Source organism: Phoenix dactylifera, unplaced genomic scaffold (assembly GCF_009389715.1).
Source record: "Phoenix dactylifera cultivar Barhee BC4 unplaced genomic scaffold, palm_55x_up_171113_PBpolish2nd_filt_p 001575F, whole genome shotgun sequence".
Classification (NCBI taxonomy): domain Eukaryota; kingdom Viridiplantae; phylum Streptophyta; class Magnoliopsida; order Arecales; family Arecaceae; genus Phoenix; species Phoenix dactylifera.
This window is the reverse complement of record NW_024068882.1, coordinates 1-16,448: the sequence shown is the minus strand read 5'-3', so window position 1 is coordinate 16,448 and position 16,448 is coordinate 1. Positions and strand designations below refer to the sequence as shown.

At 49.1% G+C, this 16,448-nt stretch overlaps 2 protein-coding genes across 3 annotated transcripts; both read right to left on the bottom strand.

Annotated features, from left to right (window-relative positions):
* Nucleotides 1–430: 430 nt before the first annotated feature.
* LOC120108829 (cytochrome c1-like) lies at nucleotides 431–1,410 on the bottom strand. Its single transcript, XM_039122555.1, has 3 exons — nucleotides 1,363–1,410; nucleotides 998–1,282; nucleotides 431–766 (listed from the first exon to the last, which is right to left on the bottom strand). Exons 1-3 carry the CDS (start codon nucleotides 1,408–1,410, stop codon nucleotides 431–433), a joined length of 669 nt encoding a protein of 222 aa, XP_038978483.1.
* Nucleotides 1,411–7,007: 5,597 nt separating this feature from the next.
* LOC103699115 (DNA-directed RNA polymerases II, IV and V subunit 8B-like) lies at nucleotides 7,008–11,837 on the bottom strand. 2 transcript variants are annotated; one of them, XM_017841027.3, is made up of 5 exons: nucleotides 11,016–11,837; nucleotides 9,782–9,939; nucleotides 9,353–9,447; nucleotides 7,336–7,445; nucleotides 7,008–7,241 (listed from the first exon to the last, which is right to left on the bottom strand). In XM_017841027.3, coding segments are annotated over exons 1-5 (438 nt in total). In that variant the 5' UTR covers nucleotides 11,089–11,837; the 3' UTR covers nucleotides 7,008–7,239. The 2 variants fall into 2 exon arrangements, with proteins under 2 accessions (XP_017696516.1, XP_008779392.1); XM_008781170.4 differs by having other exon boundaries at nucleotides 7,008–7,445; nucleotides 11,016–11,836.
* Between the last annotated feature and the right edge of the window lie 4,611 nt (nucleotides 11,838–16,448).

The following is a 16,448-nucleotide window of genomic DNA, read 5'->3' as shown; positions in this document are numbered from 1 at the left end:
AATTCGAGTTTAGTGACCTTTGGTCCTAGGGCTCGGCCGAATTCTGAGCTAAGCTCGAGAAGGCTTGCCGAGCCCAAGCATATCCTCTTAGACATAAGCATCGCGATATTGCTGGTCGAAGGTCCGAGCAGCGGAAACTCAGACCTGAGCTCGGACTGGATAAATACGCCGAGCCTAAACGCAGGTCTAACTATGTAGCGGACGAAGTTGGGGCTACAGAGCCCAAGTCCTTGGAACCTAAAGCGGACCCAAGTGAAGAAACTTAGGTCTACCGAAAATCGAAAACACAAACCAATAGCAAGTTACGAAAAAATATTTATTTAAAGGTATTCATTTAAAGGAGCCCGCAGGCTAAGTACAAAGTTTGGGCTCGGCCTTAACAATATGGAGGCCATCCCAATTTACAAAAGTAAAGAGAACGGAAAAACTTTTAAGGCTCAGCTCTACTGTCCTCGGCGACTTCAGGAACGGCTGGTTCCTCTGCGATCGAGGTTCCTACCTCAGCCTCGGCGGCCTCGAGAGCAGCCTCGGCAATCTCGGGAGCAGCCTCGGCGGCCTCGGGAGCAGCCTCGGCAATCTCGGGAGCAGCCTCGGCGGCCTCGGGAGCAGCCTCGGGTGCCTCGGCCGGGCCCTCCTGGGCAGCCCCGTCAGCTGCCGGAGCTTCCGTCTCCGCCTCCGACTCCTCGACCCCCGCTCCTGGTTGAAGCAGGTTAAGGTCGAAGTCTGGAAGAAGTCGCCGCAGTTGGTTGCGGAAGTCCTTGAAGCCCTAGATGAGCCCGTTTATGCCTTCCTCTTCCAGTAAGTCGCGAAACTCTTCCGATTCACGGAAGAGTTTAACGGCGTCCTGGGCCTGCTCCCGAGCCTCCTTCTCCCGAGCCTCGTGGTAAGCGGCCTTCCGCTCCAAATTTTTTATTTCTCGTTCGCGATCGACGAGCAAAGATTGCGCGTCGAGCAAACGGGTCTCGAGCTCTTGGGCCTTGAGGTGAGCTTCCCCCACCTCCTGCTCGCGGATAGCGAGCGATGACTCGGCCTCCGCCAGACGAGCCTCCGCGGCGCGCACTTCAGATCTGACAAGTGCGTGCGTGCCCTTCTCCTCTTCGAGCTCGGCGGTCAGAGCCCGAATCTCGTCCTCGGCCGACCCCATTCTCGCCTGAAGCTCCTGGCACTCGGCCTCGGATGCGAGACGCCTCGCCTCGGCCTCCTCGTGCCCCCGCTGATGCCTTCGGGCTCGCTTCCGATAATCCTGGATTATATGCATCAGCGTCTCCGTCTCGTGCAGATGCTGTAAAAAAGGGACGTGAGAAACGAATTTAAAATAAAACTTGCACAAATATAGTTACACGAACGAAGGGATGAACTTACCCGGACAGCAGAGCAAAGGGCAGAGTCCATGAAGGCGCCATAATTCATGGACCGGATCTTCGCCTGGTCGGCCGGGAGCAGCGCGACCTGAAGAACCTCGCGCGCTACCTGGGGGTTATCGAGGGCCGAGTCGCCTTCGAAAACCGCCCACCCGGGAGCGTAAGGCACCCGCTCCCGGGGGCCCGACGAGCCCGGAAGGCCGGCCTCGGCTGGCCTGGGCGGAGCCGACCCCGCAGCTCCTTGACTATTCCCCGGCTTGGGACTGGGGAATTGGGGTCGGACAGGCGGCCGATCTGACTGCCGCAAAGTTAGGGCGGGGCGCGCAAGCGCCAAACCCGCCGAAGAACTCCTCCCCCCTGGTCGGCGCTCGGGGCTTCCTGCCGACCAGGAATTTGCGAAATTGGCGCCGGGCACAGGAGCGCTTTCGTAGCCCCACCGGAGCTCGCGCCCCTGGAACCTGGGCCCTCCCTCCGACCAGCTTCAGAATGCGCGGTGCTGGGAGCGCCCGTCTCGGCCGCCGCGGTCGCCGAGACCTTCGCCTTCTTCTTTGGCTCGGTCGGCTCCCCCGCGAGCTCGGCCGCCCTCTTCTAAAATCGGGCGTACAGAACCTCGCTCTTGGTCACCATTTTCGCGATATCTGCAAGGGCGAGCAGGATTAGAACACAGACTAATAGCAGAATAAAAAAGTGACTTTCTATTATTACCCTTACTCTGAGGACGCGCCGAGCTCAGGCCAACATTCACTAAAGCGTCCTCGCTTATGAGGCCACTCAGCAGAATACCGTCCCCGAGGCTGCGAACGGTGTCAAGGATCCCCTGCTCGCGCATAGAAAGCTTGGGGACTTTGTTGACGGTCCTAAGTCGGCTCGGCCTCCACCTAGGGTCAAAACCCCATGTCCGCTCGGAGCACAGGAAGAAGAATTTCTTCTTCCACTCATGAATGGACGATGGGGCGCCCTGGAAGAGTGGCCGACCCGCCCAAAGAGCGACGTAGAGCCACTCTCCGTCTCCCGGGTTCGACTTCAACACGAAAAGTCGCCGGAAAACATTTACAGAGGTAGGAATCCCGAACGCCAAACACAGCGACAGAAAACCGACGATTGTCCTCCAGGCATTCGGAGCGAGTTGCGCCGGGACCAACTGGTACTCCGTAAGCAACTCGTTCACGAACCCGTGAAAGGGAAAACGTAGGCCGGCCCAGAGTGCCTCTACGTACACTCCGATCCGGCCTACCGGAGGATTCGTTACTCGATCCCCCAATCTCGCGGGCTCCAAACGGAACCCTCGTCGAGGAAAGAACCATTCCTCGACCATTTCGACCTCCAACTCGCTCATGGTGGACTCGATATCACTCGGACCGGGACCCATTAGGAAGAAGAAGGGTTCTGAGAAGATAGAAAAGGAAAAAAAGGGGGGACCTGTGGAGGATGCCGGAGATAAGAAGCTTCGGACTGAGAAAAGCTGGAGGAAGAAGACAATAAGAGAGTAGCTGGAGGCCAGGTGAGGATTTATATAGATCCCTCCAACGGCCCAGATCAGCGAGAAAAAACGCTGCTCCCCGTTCAGATCACGATGCGTGTTGGCCCGAAAGATGGAGCGCCACATTCAATTCGGGCTGACGCCTCGAACACATAAGCGCCTCGTCGGATCGTGCGGCCCTATCATGAGCCCACGACGCGAGGACGCTTCGGAGAAGGCACCCTAATAATGAGACGTTCTGGGAAAGAAGAGACGCCGCCTATTAAAAGCACCTCGAAGCGCGCGATAATTCAAAGCGCGCGATAATTCGAAATTTCCTTAACTCATAATGGCCCGATTTAAACTACTTCCCGCGCTCAAGCTGGTGGCCAGCTGGAACTCGGAAGTCGGGGGGTAGTGTTGGGGGAAAACCCAAGTCGTGCCAGCTCGAAGGCGACCAGAAAGGCGCTCGGCCAGGGAGCGCCGACCAGAAAGGCGCTCGGCCAGGGAGCGCCGACTAGGAAGCGCCGACCAGAAAGGCGCTCGACCAGAAAGGCGCTCGACCAGAAGGGCGCCCGACCTCAACACTCAAACTGGAGGCACCCCGCCGAGCAACTAGCTCGGCTCGGCGCCCGACCAGGTGCCGAGCCCATGCCTTGTCCAAATATTCAACCCCAGCCTAATTCCTTAGAGAATCTGACAACTAGATACCCGACCCCATCGTACTTTGTTTCCGTCATCAAGCCATTAAGGCACGTGACCTCCGCAGGCCTTCGGCACGCCCTATCATTAATGCGTGTGACCCCTGCGGGCCTCCAATGCACTCAACCATTAAATGAACACGGCTCAAGATGATCTCCGGATCACTGGACCATCAAAGCGTATGGCTCTCCCTGATCACCGGTTCACTCAGCAATCAATGCACTTGCCATCTACGAACCCCAGGCCCACCACGGCCGACGGTTCAACCACTCCAACAGGTCCGATCAACCATGACAGTTCGCTGACTCCAGTCTGATCCGGTCTTATTCTCCACAACGCCATTAATGAGCATGATCGTGCCCAATTATCACGAAAAAGACAATTTACCCTGTCACCTCTCAGGTAACATAATATCCTTCTATAAAAGGAAACCTGGGGAGAAAGAAAAAGGGACGGACACACACACAGGAACAAACATTCTCCTCTTTTACTCTACTCATATACTAGCCCCCCTCTGACTTAAGCATCGGAGGGCCGGCACCGGAGATCCCAGCCACCGGCTTTCTTGCAGGATCCTCCAGGAGGACGCCACCAGCCGACGCGCCGCCATCTACTGTTCCAGCAGCGGAGCTCCTCCCCTCTCGGCTCACGGTCGCCCCCGGGTCCAATTTCCAGCAACACATACCATATCTCGTACATATCATATTTAGCAGAAGGATCGCCTGTGGATAGGGTATCCCATATCCATTTCTTACATGCACGTATACATTATAAATCACGACTGGTATCCCATATCCATTTCTTAAGCACCTTTTGTTATGCAGGACAGTGACAAAGTGCAACTTCTGGCGTTGCATATCTAAACAAAGTCATCAATTGATTGCTTAACGAACGTTGACCATGTTTAAACTTGGGTCTTACACATGTTACCCCGGATTTTCATCGTCTCTAATTAACAATCTTTTGTTATTTGATCAAGTCTCTGTGCAAGCAATTAAAAATAATGTTTTAAAATTTAAAATCTCCATGTCAAATGGCAACAAAAATAAATAACACCAGTATCATACTGCTATTTCCGCTGTCTCTTGTTTTTAACAGTTAACGATGCCCATCATGATGCCATTTGTCTGTTACAACAGTAGATAGGCTTGGACAAATGATTCAGCCAGTTGAGTGATTTCCATGAACAATTTCTTTTCTCACTGGTCGCTACAAATTTTTGAAAAAGAGCTAAGTTTCATTGACATTTTGATGAACAATCAACTTGACTGTTAATTACATTGCTAAAATCAAAGACCATAAGATGGAAATGGGAAGACATAATAACCTTGCACCAGAGATATCGAAGTACAATTTTCTCGAATTCATGATTTTGGATACTCCAAAATTTTTCATCCCACTGAATTCCTACATTTGTACATATAAGGGCTGCTGACTGTACTTCCCTTTGTAAAAGAGTAGCAAGTTCTAACTCTCTAAAAAATAAAAAGATACAAACTCACAGATTTATTATGTTTTTGTTGAAAATCCATTCACAAGCATATTGGTTTACTTAAGCTCATTGGTGATGCAAGATGTTTGATGCATCCAAAATCTCCTCTCGAATATTTTTCTTGAGCTACAATGAGTGGTACTTGAAGCACTACAGATTTAGACATGCATTAGCATTGACGAACCATTTCAACAGAGTTTATACCGAACAGGAATGCATGACTCCCCTCTTTAATCTTTCTTTAGAATTATAAGGCATTCTAGGCTTCATCCATTATGGGAGTTCATGAAGCCTCCAAGACCATGCATATACCTGCCCAACAAAGTCATTCAAGGATCTAAGCCGAGAATTTGCATTAATTGTGCTTGATGCCCAAACCAGCTCTCTTGGTCGTCAGTGATCACAATGGAAATCTTAAATCCCACTAAGGGGTCACAGATAACCAGTCCTCGGTATTCTGATATTTGGAAGAAAAAAAAAAAATTGTAAGCTGCAAGTGCATGTACCATGCTGCTAATAAGTTTTGAGGGCACAACAAGGTGCACATCATGCAGTTTGTACTACTTAATTTTAAAATTATAGTGGAACTACAAAATTGCCCAACGTAAAACTTCTTCCTCCTTTACAGACCAGACATTTTTATTGTTGTTGTTTATATGACTCGAAAAAGACCTTCTCTATATTGTGTCTTCGTAGAAAGAGTCGTGGGTATCCCCCCCTTGGTTCACCGATGACATTCTAAAAACCCTTGGAAAATAATATTCTTGAGGTAACTGAATCAAATGATTGAAAATATTAAATATTTCAGCATGACAGATTTTATATGCAGAAAAATTTGGTGAGGTTGACGTATCAACCTCCATATGCAGTGAAAAACTCTCCGTCCTATTATCTGGTGCCAAGAAACCAGCATTTAACATAGACCATATCACAAAAAACAGAGAGAGAAGCATTATGATAAGCAAACGAACAAAGCAGCAGGCATATGCCTTCACTCGGAAAATAGACCATGAATGGATATTAAAATTTCCAAAAGCTAGCCGAAAGTTCAAGTTGCACTCCGCATTGATGGGAATCAAAATGGTAAAGTTTAAACTTGGGTACAGAATCCAAAAGGCATTGAACTTCAAGGCCGCGACAAAAACAACTTCAATAAGTTTAAAGAGTTTGACAGATCCCGTAATCATGAAATGAGATGTAATGTTGAATAAACGCAGGACATACTCTACCCAACATTTAGTTCCAAGATTCTTCCAAGTTGCATCTCACATTTTTGTCTGTTTTGCAATCTTAAACCACTCTGTGTGGAAGGATCCTGGCATATCAGTCCTCTCATATGTATGAGCTCCAAAATACTTTGTCCCATATAAAGACACTATATGTATCAACTGCTTAATTTTCTAAAGTTTGCTATGAAGAAAGGGTAGATATTTACATCTTTGTTTAATCCGCATAAAAAAGAATACAAAACAACTAACTGACTGCGCTCGCAGCAGTTTGATTTAGGTATGCTTTCCTAAGGTTGACAATAAAGCAGCTGATCATGAGCCGGACTTGAGCACAAAAAAAGTCAAATTTAAATAGGTCCAGCCCGAAGCCTAATTAAAAATAAATAAAGTTTCGGCCCGAGACCTGGCCTGTGATCAGCTATAGTTGACAAGTATATTATTTATTGGGAAAGATATAACACATTCTTTAATCCAGATCCAACTTAGGTGATTTCCAGTAACCCCATTGTAGGACTGGAGGTTATTTGACTGCCCAATTGGATATAGCAGAGGAATAAAAATTAAAAATAGACCTATGCCCATACTAACATCTGCTTCATAGGTATTCTGCAAACAAAATCACATCGAACTGAGTTCCACTGTCACAGAGATGAATGGTGAGACACATGAAAAAATTCTGCCCTAAAGTACTGGATTAAGCTAATTTATGTAAAAAAGAGTAGAACATCTTTATGGTATTGCAGGATAATTTAACACCTAAGGAGTATTTTAAGCATGCATATCTTAGATATAAAGATGTTAAAGTTCTCCCACGGATGAAATGTTTGGCTTTCTTATAGTGTGAACAATTTAAACACCAACCATAGATATGTTTTGCGCAATTTGGTGTTCAGCTGTCCAAGGATAAAAACAATGCTCGTAGACATTATATTGTAAACAAACACAAGCTGCAGATATACTCCAAATCTGCTCCTGCAATACCGGTCTTCATATAACCTTCACGGCCCCAAGTATTAAAGAGATCAACTAGTTTGCGAACAAGATGAGTTTTTAACTGAGTTACTTGCTCTGGCACTGCATAACTATGGCTTCACACTTTCCTCATCAGCAGAAACAACCTTTGATCCAACTCAAAGTTGGTCGCATTAGAGGGATCCCCCTTGAGCATCATCAGAAGCCCACCAAATGAAGCATATAGCTCCCTGATCAAAACAAGAGAGAAATAATATTAGTACAATTAAATAGGAAGCAAATGAAGCCTTCTAGACATTAGAAACCAAGGTGGAAAAAGCAAAGTGGAAAAATTAATGTCATCCACTGGCATAATATTCATACTTGGGGATTATCATAGCTAATCTTGACTCGCACTACAGCTAAAATAAGCCTGCCAGAATATATGGGATAAGAAACAACTGGCTCGTATCAAAGATCTGGAGAGAACCATATTTATCAAGCAGGAAAACCATCCACTTAGCTCATTCATTTTGAAAGTACTTAGAGTTAACGCACTAGTTCTGCATTGTCAGAATCTTTTGAAAAAATTAATATGGGCACAAGGTGGCAACATTTGGGGAAGAATCAGAATTCCTGTTTGAGTGGTGCTACTATAGTCATCTAGTTCCCTTCTTTTATGTCCTTTTCTGGTGTAAAAATGTTCACATAAAAATAAAACAAAAAGAAAGTTGTTGATAAGAAATTAAACTTAACTTTTTTTTCCAATCCAAATGATAGCTACAAAGACTCTGGATATCTTTAGGTTAAAGACAAACTTGGGGAAAAAAGGATAGGTGGTCTTAGGCCAAGATACAAAAGGCAATAAATGGAACAAGGTTCTGCTTGACCTAAAGGAATGCTAAAAGCTTATGCAAAGTAATTACTGACTAACTTTAAACTTAGCATCAACTTTTTTTCTTTTAAATAAGTATGCAAGTAGAACATATTAGGCATAAGAGGTGCAAAGAATATAATTCAATTAGCTCAAAATAGGGGGAAACAACTTAATATATAAATTAAATTAGGTTCAATTTTCTAACTAAACGAGGATGAAAAAAACTTGAGGTATAGGTCACGGTACATGCGTGATGTGACTATGATATAAAATATAATAAATTTATAAAATTCATATGAGATGGAAATATGCATTAGAAAATGTTGAATGGACTTTCTTAGGGCAATAGAACTACAGGGTATTTCATATTAATTGGGGTGCACATGAACCTCGCCATCACAGAATAAACTTTAGAAATGATAAACCGGACTGTCTTATACCAAAAGACAAACATAGAAGTATGGAAAATTATGGAAATAATGTGCTTGTCCTGTGCACTAGGTTTTTAGTGTAATGTGGAATACTAAGAAAATTGTCAAATGGTTGATGGGTATTCAGGTGATAACTTCTATATTTGGACCACTTCCAGGATTTACCTGATTGACATATTGATATGCCAAGCAAGAAAACAATGGACTAGGAAAACCCATGCAAAGGTCTAATGAGCATATAGTTAAGTTCGACATCCTAAAAGGTTTTGACTTAAGCTACAAACCTAATTTAAAAGCTCACTATTCCAAAATGTCAATAGTATTCAAGGTCCTTTGGTGCTAAGCCATAACATCAGAGAACTTCAATGCTAACATGATTGCAACTTCTGGCATGGCCGATAATAATAGTTCAAAACTTCAAAAAATATTCTGAAAATATATACCATAGGACTGCTTCATAGACAATACGTAACATTTAAGATACAAATCCATCCGACAGCAATAACCTCCAAAAACTCGTCAAGTTTCATTCATCAAGTATTGCATGCATATGAAGTAACAATTGATAAATGGGATGCCTGCCGCTCTCATACTATGTTCACCGAGGCAATGCTTCAATCTGCAATTTTTTTCACCGACAAAAATATTTTGTAGCTATTTATTTTAAAGTCAAGGCCTCTTCATGCCCTCTAAGTGGAAATTCATAGAACGTAATGATAGGCAGATAGTGTCAACAGAACTTCCACAACTCACATTTCTGAATTTACTAAGAGTAAGCAGAGATACTTATCTACTATAAAAGCATACAATTCAATAACTAAGAGGAAAAGATACTAAACAAAAGCCATACACTTTCACATTTGGTCCAGAACTCTCCTCTGAGATCTTATATAGTTTCCCATGCATAACATACTCAAACTTATCCGCAAGCGACTTTCGCTGTCCCTGAAGATCCAAAAAAAGAAGTTCATAAGTCAGATTCCAAAGTCAATTGATCTTGAGGTATAAATTCTACAATTTGTTAATTTCATTAAAAAAAAAAAGTGTCCCTGATATTAAATTCAATTTCAAGGTGATCCATTGTTTGAACTTTATGTCTTGAGGAGTGAAAAAGGGAGGAGATATACCATCTAAGCATGGAGTGTCAATAAATCAATCTCCAGAGGTACTATGAAAATTCATATGCGATATGTATTAATCTTCTTGATACTTCTATATTGGATAAAATAATCCTAGAGTTGTTAACAAATAGGATAAAGAGAATCAATAAATTGATCACCTGCGTATAGTAGCCACTGTCAGGAGTTCCATCCAGACTCAGAGTTGGAGCTAGAACCATTGTGAATTTGTCTCCGACATGAAGTGGATAAACTTCAGTATTGACATCTAGCTGCATGGACATATCGAACTGCTCGCTGCGTGCTTCAATTCGGGTCACTTTACAAAAATCATAGAGAAGCATCTTTGAGTTAAAATAGAGTGGACTTAATTAAATAGAAGCAAATAATGTTAATAGATTCAAGATCCAATGTCGCAGTTCCATTTTCTAACAATTAAATTAAGAAAAAAAATCAAACTGAATAGAAGAAACAATGCAATATCCACTAAGTGTCTAAATGAAATTGCTAAATAGTAACGAGTTTTGACAAATAGAAAAGGTCCACAAGAAATTAATCAGATTGCAACCAACATACTTGGGAATTCACATATGCCAGTGTATTACAAGTAACAAGAAAAGTCTTTCAAAATTAATATTAAGTTCATTTCTATCAAGAAAACAAAAATATCGTGTTCATTGATAATATTAAAAAAAATTGAGTATAACACTTGAGCATGCCTGTTCCATAAAATAAGCATTTAATATTGAAACACAAATTAAAACCAGCTGCACTTTTCTCGCGATCAACGAAGCAACAAGAATCAATTATCCAAGCAATATAAGAACCGACCAAGTTTGAAGAGCAATCAGGTATTCAAGGTTGCATCCACATCCATAAATCAGATTGCAAGCCTTATGGTATCCAAGGCCGCATGCTGCTGCCATCCAACTTTATATATTATACAATTTTTTCTCACAGACGTTTAAAAAAAAATGTGTTTGAATTTAACAAGAGCTAGATATTAACTTAAAATCCAATGATGAAACCTGGTTCAGATTCAGCTCAGATTCTCCTTATGGGTCTTGCATCTCGATCTAGACTGGATAATTCTAAACTAATTCAGGTTCTACATTTCAGTTTGTTGGCTTCCTTAGATACAAATCTTTGGAAAGAATCAAAACAGTCATTTTTCAAAAGATTTAGCAAACTCTGATACAGATCCACGCAGAATCCGATTTGTACCCATCTTGCTAGCTTTACCATATGCAAAGTGATCACAATAAAATAAAATTTTCAGACTTTGAAAGAAATGAAAACAAATCCCAAAAGCAATATGACGTGATAACTTTTTTTTTCCATCGAGCGAAAAAGCAAGATTAAATTTTGACGCTCGTGAACGACATTATGCATTACCTTTATCAAATTTTTTACCATCTGGGTCGAGCCTGGTCAGCGTGAAGATATCCTCGAAAAGAAGCTCAACCATGCTGCAAATCTGAACGATTCGGATTGGCTGCTGGAGAACAACGGAGGCGACAAAGGATGGAGCTGGGTGGCTCTCGGAAAGAACCTAAGGCTCCGGTTTAAGAAGCGGCGCAACTCTAGGTTGGTGGGGTGGGGTGGGGTGGGGTGGGGTGGGGTGGGGGGGTTGGGGGTCAAGCCGGGCCCAACTTGCCCATCCGGGAGGGTTGGCTCCAGAAATTATAGATTTTGTTGGGAGTGGAGGGAGTAAGAAGCGGAGGCTCACCCACTGCGCCGAAGAAGCTCTGCGCGCGTGCTAGGGTTAGGGTTTGCTCGGGCGGAGGCGGCTGTTATAGTGGTCGGTGGAGTCGGGGAGGTGGGGTGGTCGGGGGCTCGAGTGAACTGTGGCGAAAGGAAGACTGAAGAGGGGTGGGGAGACGGTGGTGACGGGTGGCGGCTCTGTTGGCGCCGAGCGGCTCACGGCAGTGAGAGAGGGGGGGGGGGGGGGGGGGGCAATTTTGGGGGAAGTGAGGGAGGGAAGGAGAAGGAGGCGAAGGGGGAAGGGGTGGTGGTGCTCGGCGGACGGGCTTCACGGCCGGCGGCGCGGCGTGTGGGCGAAGGGAGTGGCCGAGTGGAAGTCTGGGAGACTAGGGCGTGCGGACGGGCTTCACGGCCGGCGGCGCGGCGTGTGGGGAAGGGGATCGGGATTCGGGGGAGGGCTGGGAGTGGCCGAGTGGGAGTCTGGGAGAGTTGGAGACTAGGGCAACTGGAGAGAGGACCAAATCCAAATGGCAAAGGTCAATCGGCATCGGGCGGGGGCTGGGGAGCCTCGGAGACTTCATCACTTCTGGCTCGTTTGGTTCGCGGGAAGCATTTCCTTCCCTAGGAATATGATTCCTGGAAAACAAATTCCTAGGAAAGGATCGCCTAGGAAAGTACTTTTGGCATGTTTTGGTTGACAATGGAAAAGTGACAAAATTTCCAAGGTGCTTATGTTTGGTTGGCGCATCCACTTTCCTAGGAAAGTTATATATAATTCCTATTATGCCCTTAATAAAAATTAGGTTTTAAATGCCTCTTTAATGCTTCTTTAATGCTGAAGGGAACTTTTGGGAAAAAGTAAAAATGGAGTGATTCCCGCCTCATGGGCAAAGTAACTTTCCCATGTTTCTCATGGGAAAGACTTTTCCATGAAATTATGGGAATCACATTCCATGGGGAATTACAACTTTCCCTTCTCTCCTCCTTTGAAAACTCCAACCAAACAAGGGCATCTCATTACTTTCCCGTTGACCACAACTTTCCCCCCTTACTTTTCCCGCGAACCAAAACGAGCCCTTCAGCGAATCAGCAAGAGCCAAAACAGCAAGCAGACTTGAGCTCCATTTGGGCTGGGCCGCTGCGCCTGTAGAATACTAGGGCTCGTTTTGGGCTCGTGAGCTGCTCGGCGCTCGGATATAAATGAACCTTATGTTGGGCTCGGGCTCGGGACTTGGACTCGTTTAACAAGCCTAATAGTGGGCTTACACACATCCCATGCACATGAAAGGTCAGTTAGTGCAAGGAGAGAATCAACCACTCGTGAGCCTTCCGGTGCTAAAAACAAGGGGGGGAGGGGAGATTCAAAATATTTCAAACCCAACCCAAAGTTAAGTTAGGTAGGATTCGATTTAAACCCAATTTGTACCTAACCCAATCTAAATTAACTTAATATTAAATATAAATAGTTTGTTCTTGATTCAATATAAGTTATTAAATTTTATATAATTATATTTTTAGTATTGTTACGGGGGAACTTAGCCACCATGCCCCACGTGACCGGCACGCGCGCCCAGGAAGACTACGGCTGCCCCTTGATCCAGCAATCCGACCTCGGGTCGGATATCTTCGGCTCCGCAGCCCGACCCCGAGTCGGCTGCCCCTTGATCCAGCAATCCGACCTCGGGTCGGATATCTTCGGCTCCGCAGGCCCGACCCCGAGTCGGCTGCCCCTTGATCCAGCAATCCGACCCCGAGTCGGCAATCTCTCGACAACAACAGACTGTTCCTCTGAGGCACGCCGCGGCCCCCTGCTCCACTACTCCCTGCAACGGCCGTATCCGGCGCTGCCCCACGATCCCCTGTAACAGCCGTACAACGTGGAGCTCCACTATGCCCTGCCATGGCTGTACCCAGCGCTGCCCCACGACGCCCTGTAACGGCCATGTCAGTGGCAGCCCCATCGTACCACACGATGACGAATCCCCGGAAAAACCCCCCAGCCTGATATATATGAGGCTGGGGGGGAAGGGAGAGGGTAAGATATATCTTCCAGAGTATCATCTCACCTGCTACCTTCTCCTTCTCCTTCTCCTTCGATCTCCTCTGACTTGATCGTCGGAGGGCCCCCACTACCCCCGATGGTGGTGCGAGGCTTGCTTGCAGGTTTCACGGCGGAGGGCGGAGCGCAACCAAAGCAACTCAAAGGGAACCCCGTTCACACCGCTGTGCCAATCGTTCTCGGTTTGGACCACCAGCAACAGTTGGCGCTAGAGGAAGGGCACGGATCTCAGAGCGATCGTAATGGCACGGCGAGGTGGTCGTGGAGCTTCCAATGCTTCTGGTCGCGGGGCCTCTCGCGCCTCCGGCCGGGAGGCCGCTTCATCTCCAACACACTCTCAGCAACACTCCACCACCCCACCGCCCATTCAGACGGTCGAAGCCGCCCAGTTCGACCAGCTAGCCCCAGCAGGTTCGCACCCTCGCGGAGGCGGTGCAGAATCTGCAGGGTGCGATGTCCCGGGCGCCCGCAGCGGGCTCAGGAGCCACTGCTCCCTGAGCGCTCGCCTGTCCTCCTCAACTCGCGCTCCTTCCTCTCCCATGGGGAGGAGCGCCGGCGCGAGAGGATTCTCGAGCACGGTCTATTCTGCCGGGACCTTCCCATCGGAGCTGCGCGGGGTACGAGAGGCGGCCCGGGCGCGTTTCCAGACCCCCCAGTCCTCGAGGAACCCGCGCTCCAGTCGGTCCCCCACTCGCCGCTCCTTGTCTCCCACCCACCGGTCGCGCTCCCTGGACCGGCGGGTGGACGATCTCCACCGACAACTCCAGGTCCTGAAGGGCCATTCCAAAGATTCCTTCGCCGACTTAGAGATCTCCTCCCAGCCGGCGCTTGCCTCGAGGATCCCTGCGGACCCCGAATCCCCCGGGGTTCAAAATGCCGGCGATCGAGCCCTATGACGGGCGGCAGACCCGCGGATCACGTCGAGAGTTTCAGGACCCTTATGCTCCTCCACGGAGCATCAGATCCCTTCTCTGCAAGGCCTTCCCGGCAACCCTCCGTGGCCCGGCGAGGGCGTGGTTCGCCGGGCTGGAGGCTGACTCAATCCGGTCTTTCGACCAGTTCACTCGCCTCTTCATCACTCATTTCGCCGTCAGTAGCCGGCGGCGACTGGTCTCCGACTCCCTCTTTGACGTCCGGCAAAACGAGGAGAAAGCCTGCGGGATTATCTTACCCGCTTCAACAGTGCTACGCTGGAGGTCCGGAACCTGAGTCAGGAGGTAGCTCTTTCAGCCCTGAAGCGTGGCTTCCGGAAGGGCAGGCTCACCTTCTCCCTAGACAAACGCCTGCCGCGGAGCTTCCCAGAGCTGTTGTCCCGGGCGAACCAGTATGCGGACGCCGAGGAGGCGGCCGCCCACCGGAGCAAGGAGGCTGCCGAGATCCCTCCAAAGCTTGGGAAGAAAAGGCGGAAAGAGGCACGCCAGAGGAGGAGCCCGACGCCCCAGCGTCGGCGCAGAAGCCCGTCGCCGGCGAAGAACCACGGCGCCCCACGCCCTCGTTCTCCGCCCCGACGTTTCAACCGGTACACCCCTCTCCTGACTCCCCGGGCCCAGATCCTTATGGAGATCAAGGGGCGGGAGGACCTCCCGGCCCCGAGACAGATACGAAGGATCCCTGGGAAGAGGCCCTCCCGGGCGTACTGTGAGTACCACCGAGACCACGGCCACGACACAGAGGACTGCTTCCAGCTTCGAGACGAGATCGAGCTCTTATCCGTCGGGGGCGTCTCGGTCGATATGTGAGCGACCGACGTCCCCCCGCAGACCCGCGTCCGGCCGACCCGGCTCCTCCGGAGGCCCCGGGAGCAGAATCGACCCGTTGCGGGCGTGATCCACACTATCACTGGGGGCTGCTCTCGGCCCGTGAGGAACGCAGGGGCTCGACGGAAGCGTCAGGGACGGCCGTCGTAAAGAGGCAGAGGGTCGGCATGTAATCACCTTTTCTGATGAGGATGTAAAGGGGGTTCAGACTCCCCACGATGACGCCATGGTGATCTCCCTCACTATGGCAAACTATGATGTAAGGCGTGTTCTTGTGGATAGTGGAAGCCCCGACCGGTCGCCTCGGCTTGCGCCAGCCTTGGCCGACCAACGAGCGGAATTTCCGAGGCTCGGCCCTCGGATGCCAGGCTAACCCGATGATCATCCCGGAGCAGACTAGCCTGAAGCCCCGACCGGTCGCCTCGGCTTGCGCCAGCCTTGGCCGACCAACGAGCGGAATTTCCCGAGGGCCGCCCTCGGATGCCAGGCTAACCCGATGATCATCCTGGGAGCAGACTAGCCTGAAGCCCCGACCGGTCGCCTCGGCTTGCGCCAGCCTTGGCCGACCAACGAGCGGAATTTCCCGAGGCTCGGCCCTCGGATGCCAGGCTAACCCGATGATCATCCCGGGAGCAGACTAGCCTGAAGCCCCGACCGGTCGCCTCGGCTTGCGCCAGCCTTGGCCGACCAACGAGCGGAATTTCCCGAGGCTCGGCCCTCGGATGCCAGGCTAACCCGATGATCATCCCGGGAGCAGACTAGCCTGAAGCCCCGACCGGTCGCCTCGGCTTGCGCCAGCCTTGGCCGACCAACGAGCGGAATTTCCCGAGGCTCGGCCCTCGGATGCCAGGCTAACCCGATGATCATCCCGGGAGCAGACTAGCCTGAAGCCCCGACCGGTCGCCTCGGCTTGCGCCAGCCTTGGCCGACCAATGAGCGGAATTCCCCGAGGCTCGGCCCTCGATGCCAGGCTATCCCGATGACCATCCCGGGGGCAGACTAGCCTGAAGCCCCGACCGGTCGCCTCGGCTTGCGCCAGCCTTGGCCGACCAACGAGCGGAATTTCCTGAGGCCTAACCCTCGGATGCCTGGCCTAGCGCCGGAAGAATTTCCTGAGGCCTAGCGCCGGAAGAATTTCCTGAGGCCTAACCCTCGGATGCCTGGCCTAGCGCCGGATGAATTTCCCGAGGCTCGGCCCTCGGATGCCAGGCTAACCCGATGATCATCCCGGGAGCAGACTAGCCTGAAGCCCCGACCGGTCGCCTCGGCTTGCGCCAGCCTTGGCCGACCAATGAGCGGAATTCCCCG

Bases quoted from the DNA above. Each gene is read 5' to 3' on its own strand.
- LOC120108829 (XM_039122555.1), bottom strand. From the start codon at position 1,410: ATGAATTATGGCGCCTTCATGGACTCTGCCCTTTGCTCTGCTGTCCGG. The intron at 1,283-1,362 runs GTAAGTTCATCC...CCTTTTTTACAG, and splicing joins CCCTTTGCTCTGCTGTCCGG to CATCTGCACGAGACGGAGAC. The intron at 767-997 runs GTGGGGGAAGCT...GGGCTCATCTAG, and splicing joins TCGCTATCCGCGAGCAGGAG to GGCTTCAAGGACTTCCGCAA.
- LOC103699115 (XM_017841027.3), bottom strand. From the start codon at position 11,088: ATGGTTGAGCTTCTTTTCGAGGATATCTTCACGCTGACCAGGCTCGAC. The intron at 9,448-9,781 runs GTGATCAATTTA...TTGGATCTTCAG, and splicing joins ACAGTGGCTACTATACGCAG to GGACAGCGAAAGTCGCTTGC. The intron at 7,446-9,352 runs GTATGGCTTTTG...TGTTTTGATCAG, and splicing joins TCTGGACCAAATGTGAAAGT to GGAGCTATATGCTTCATTTG.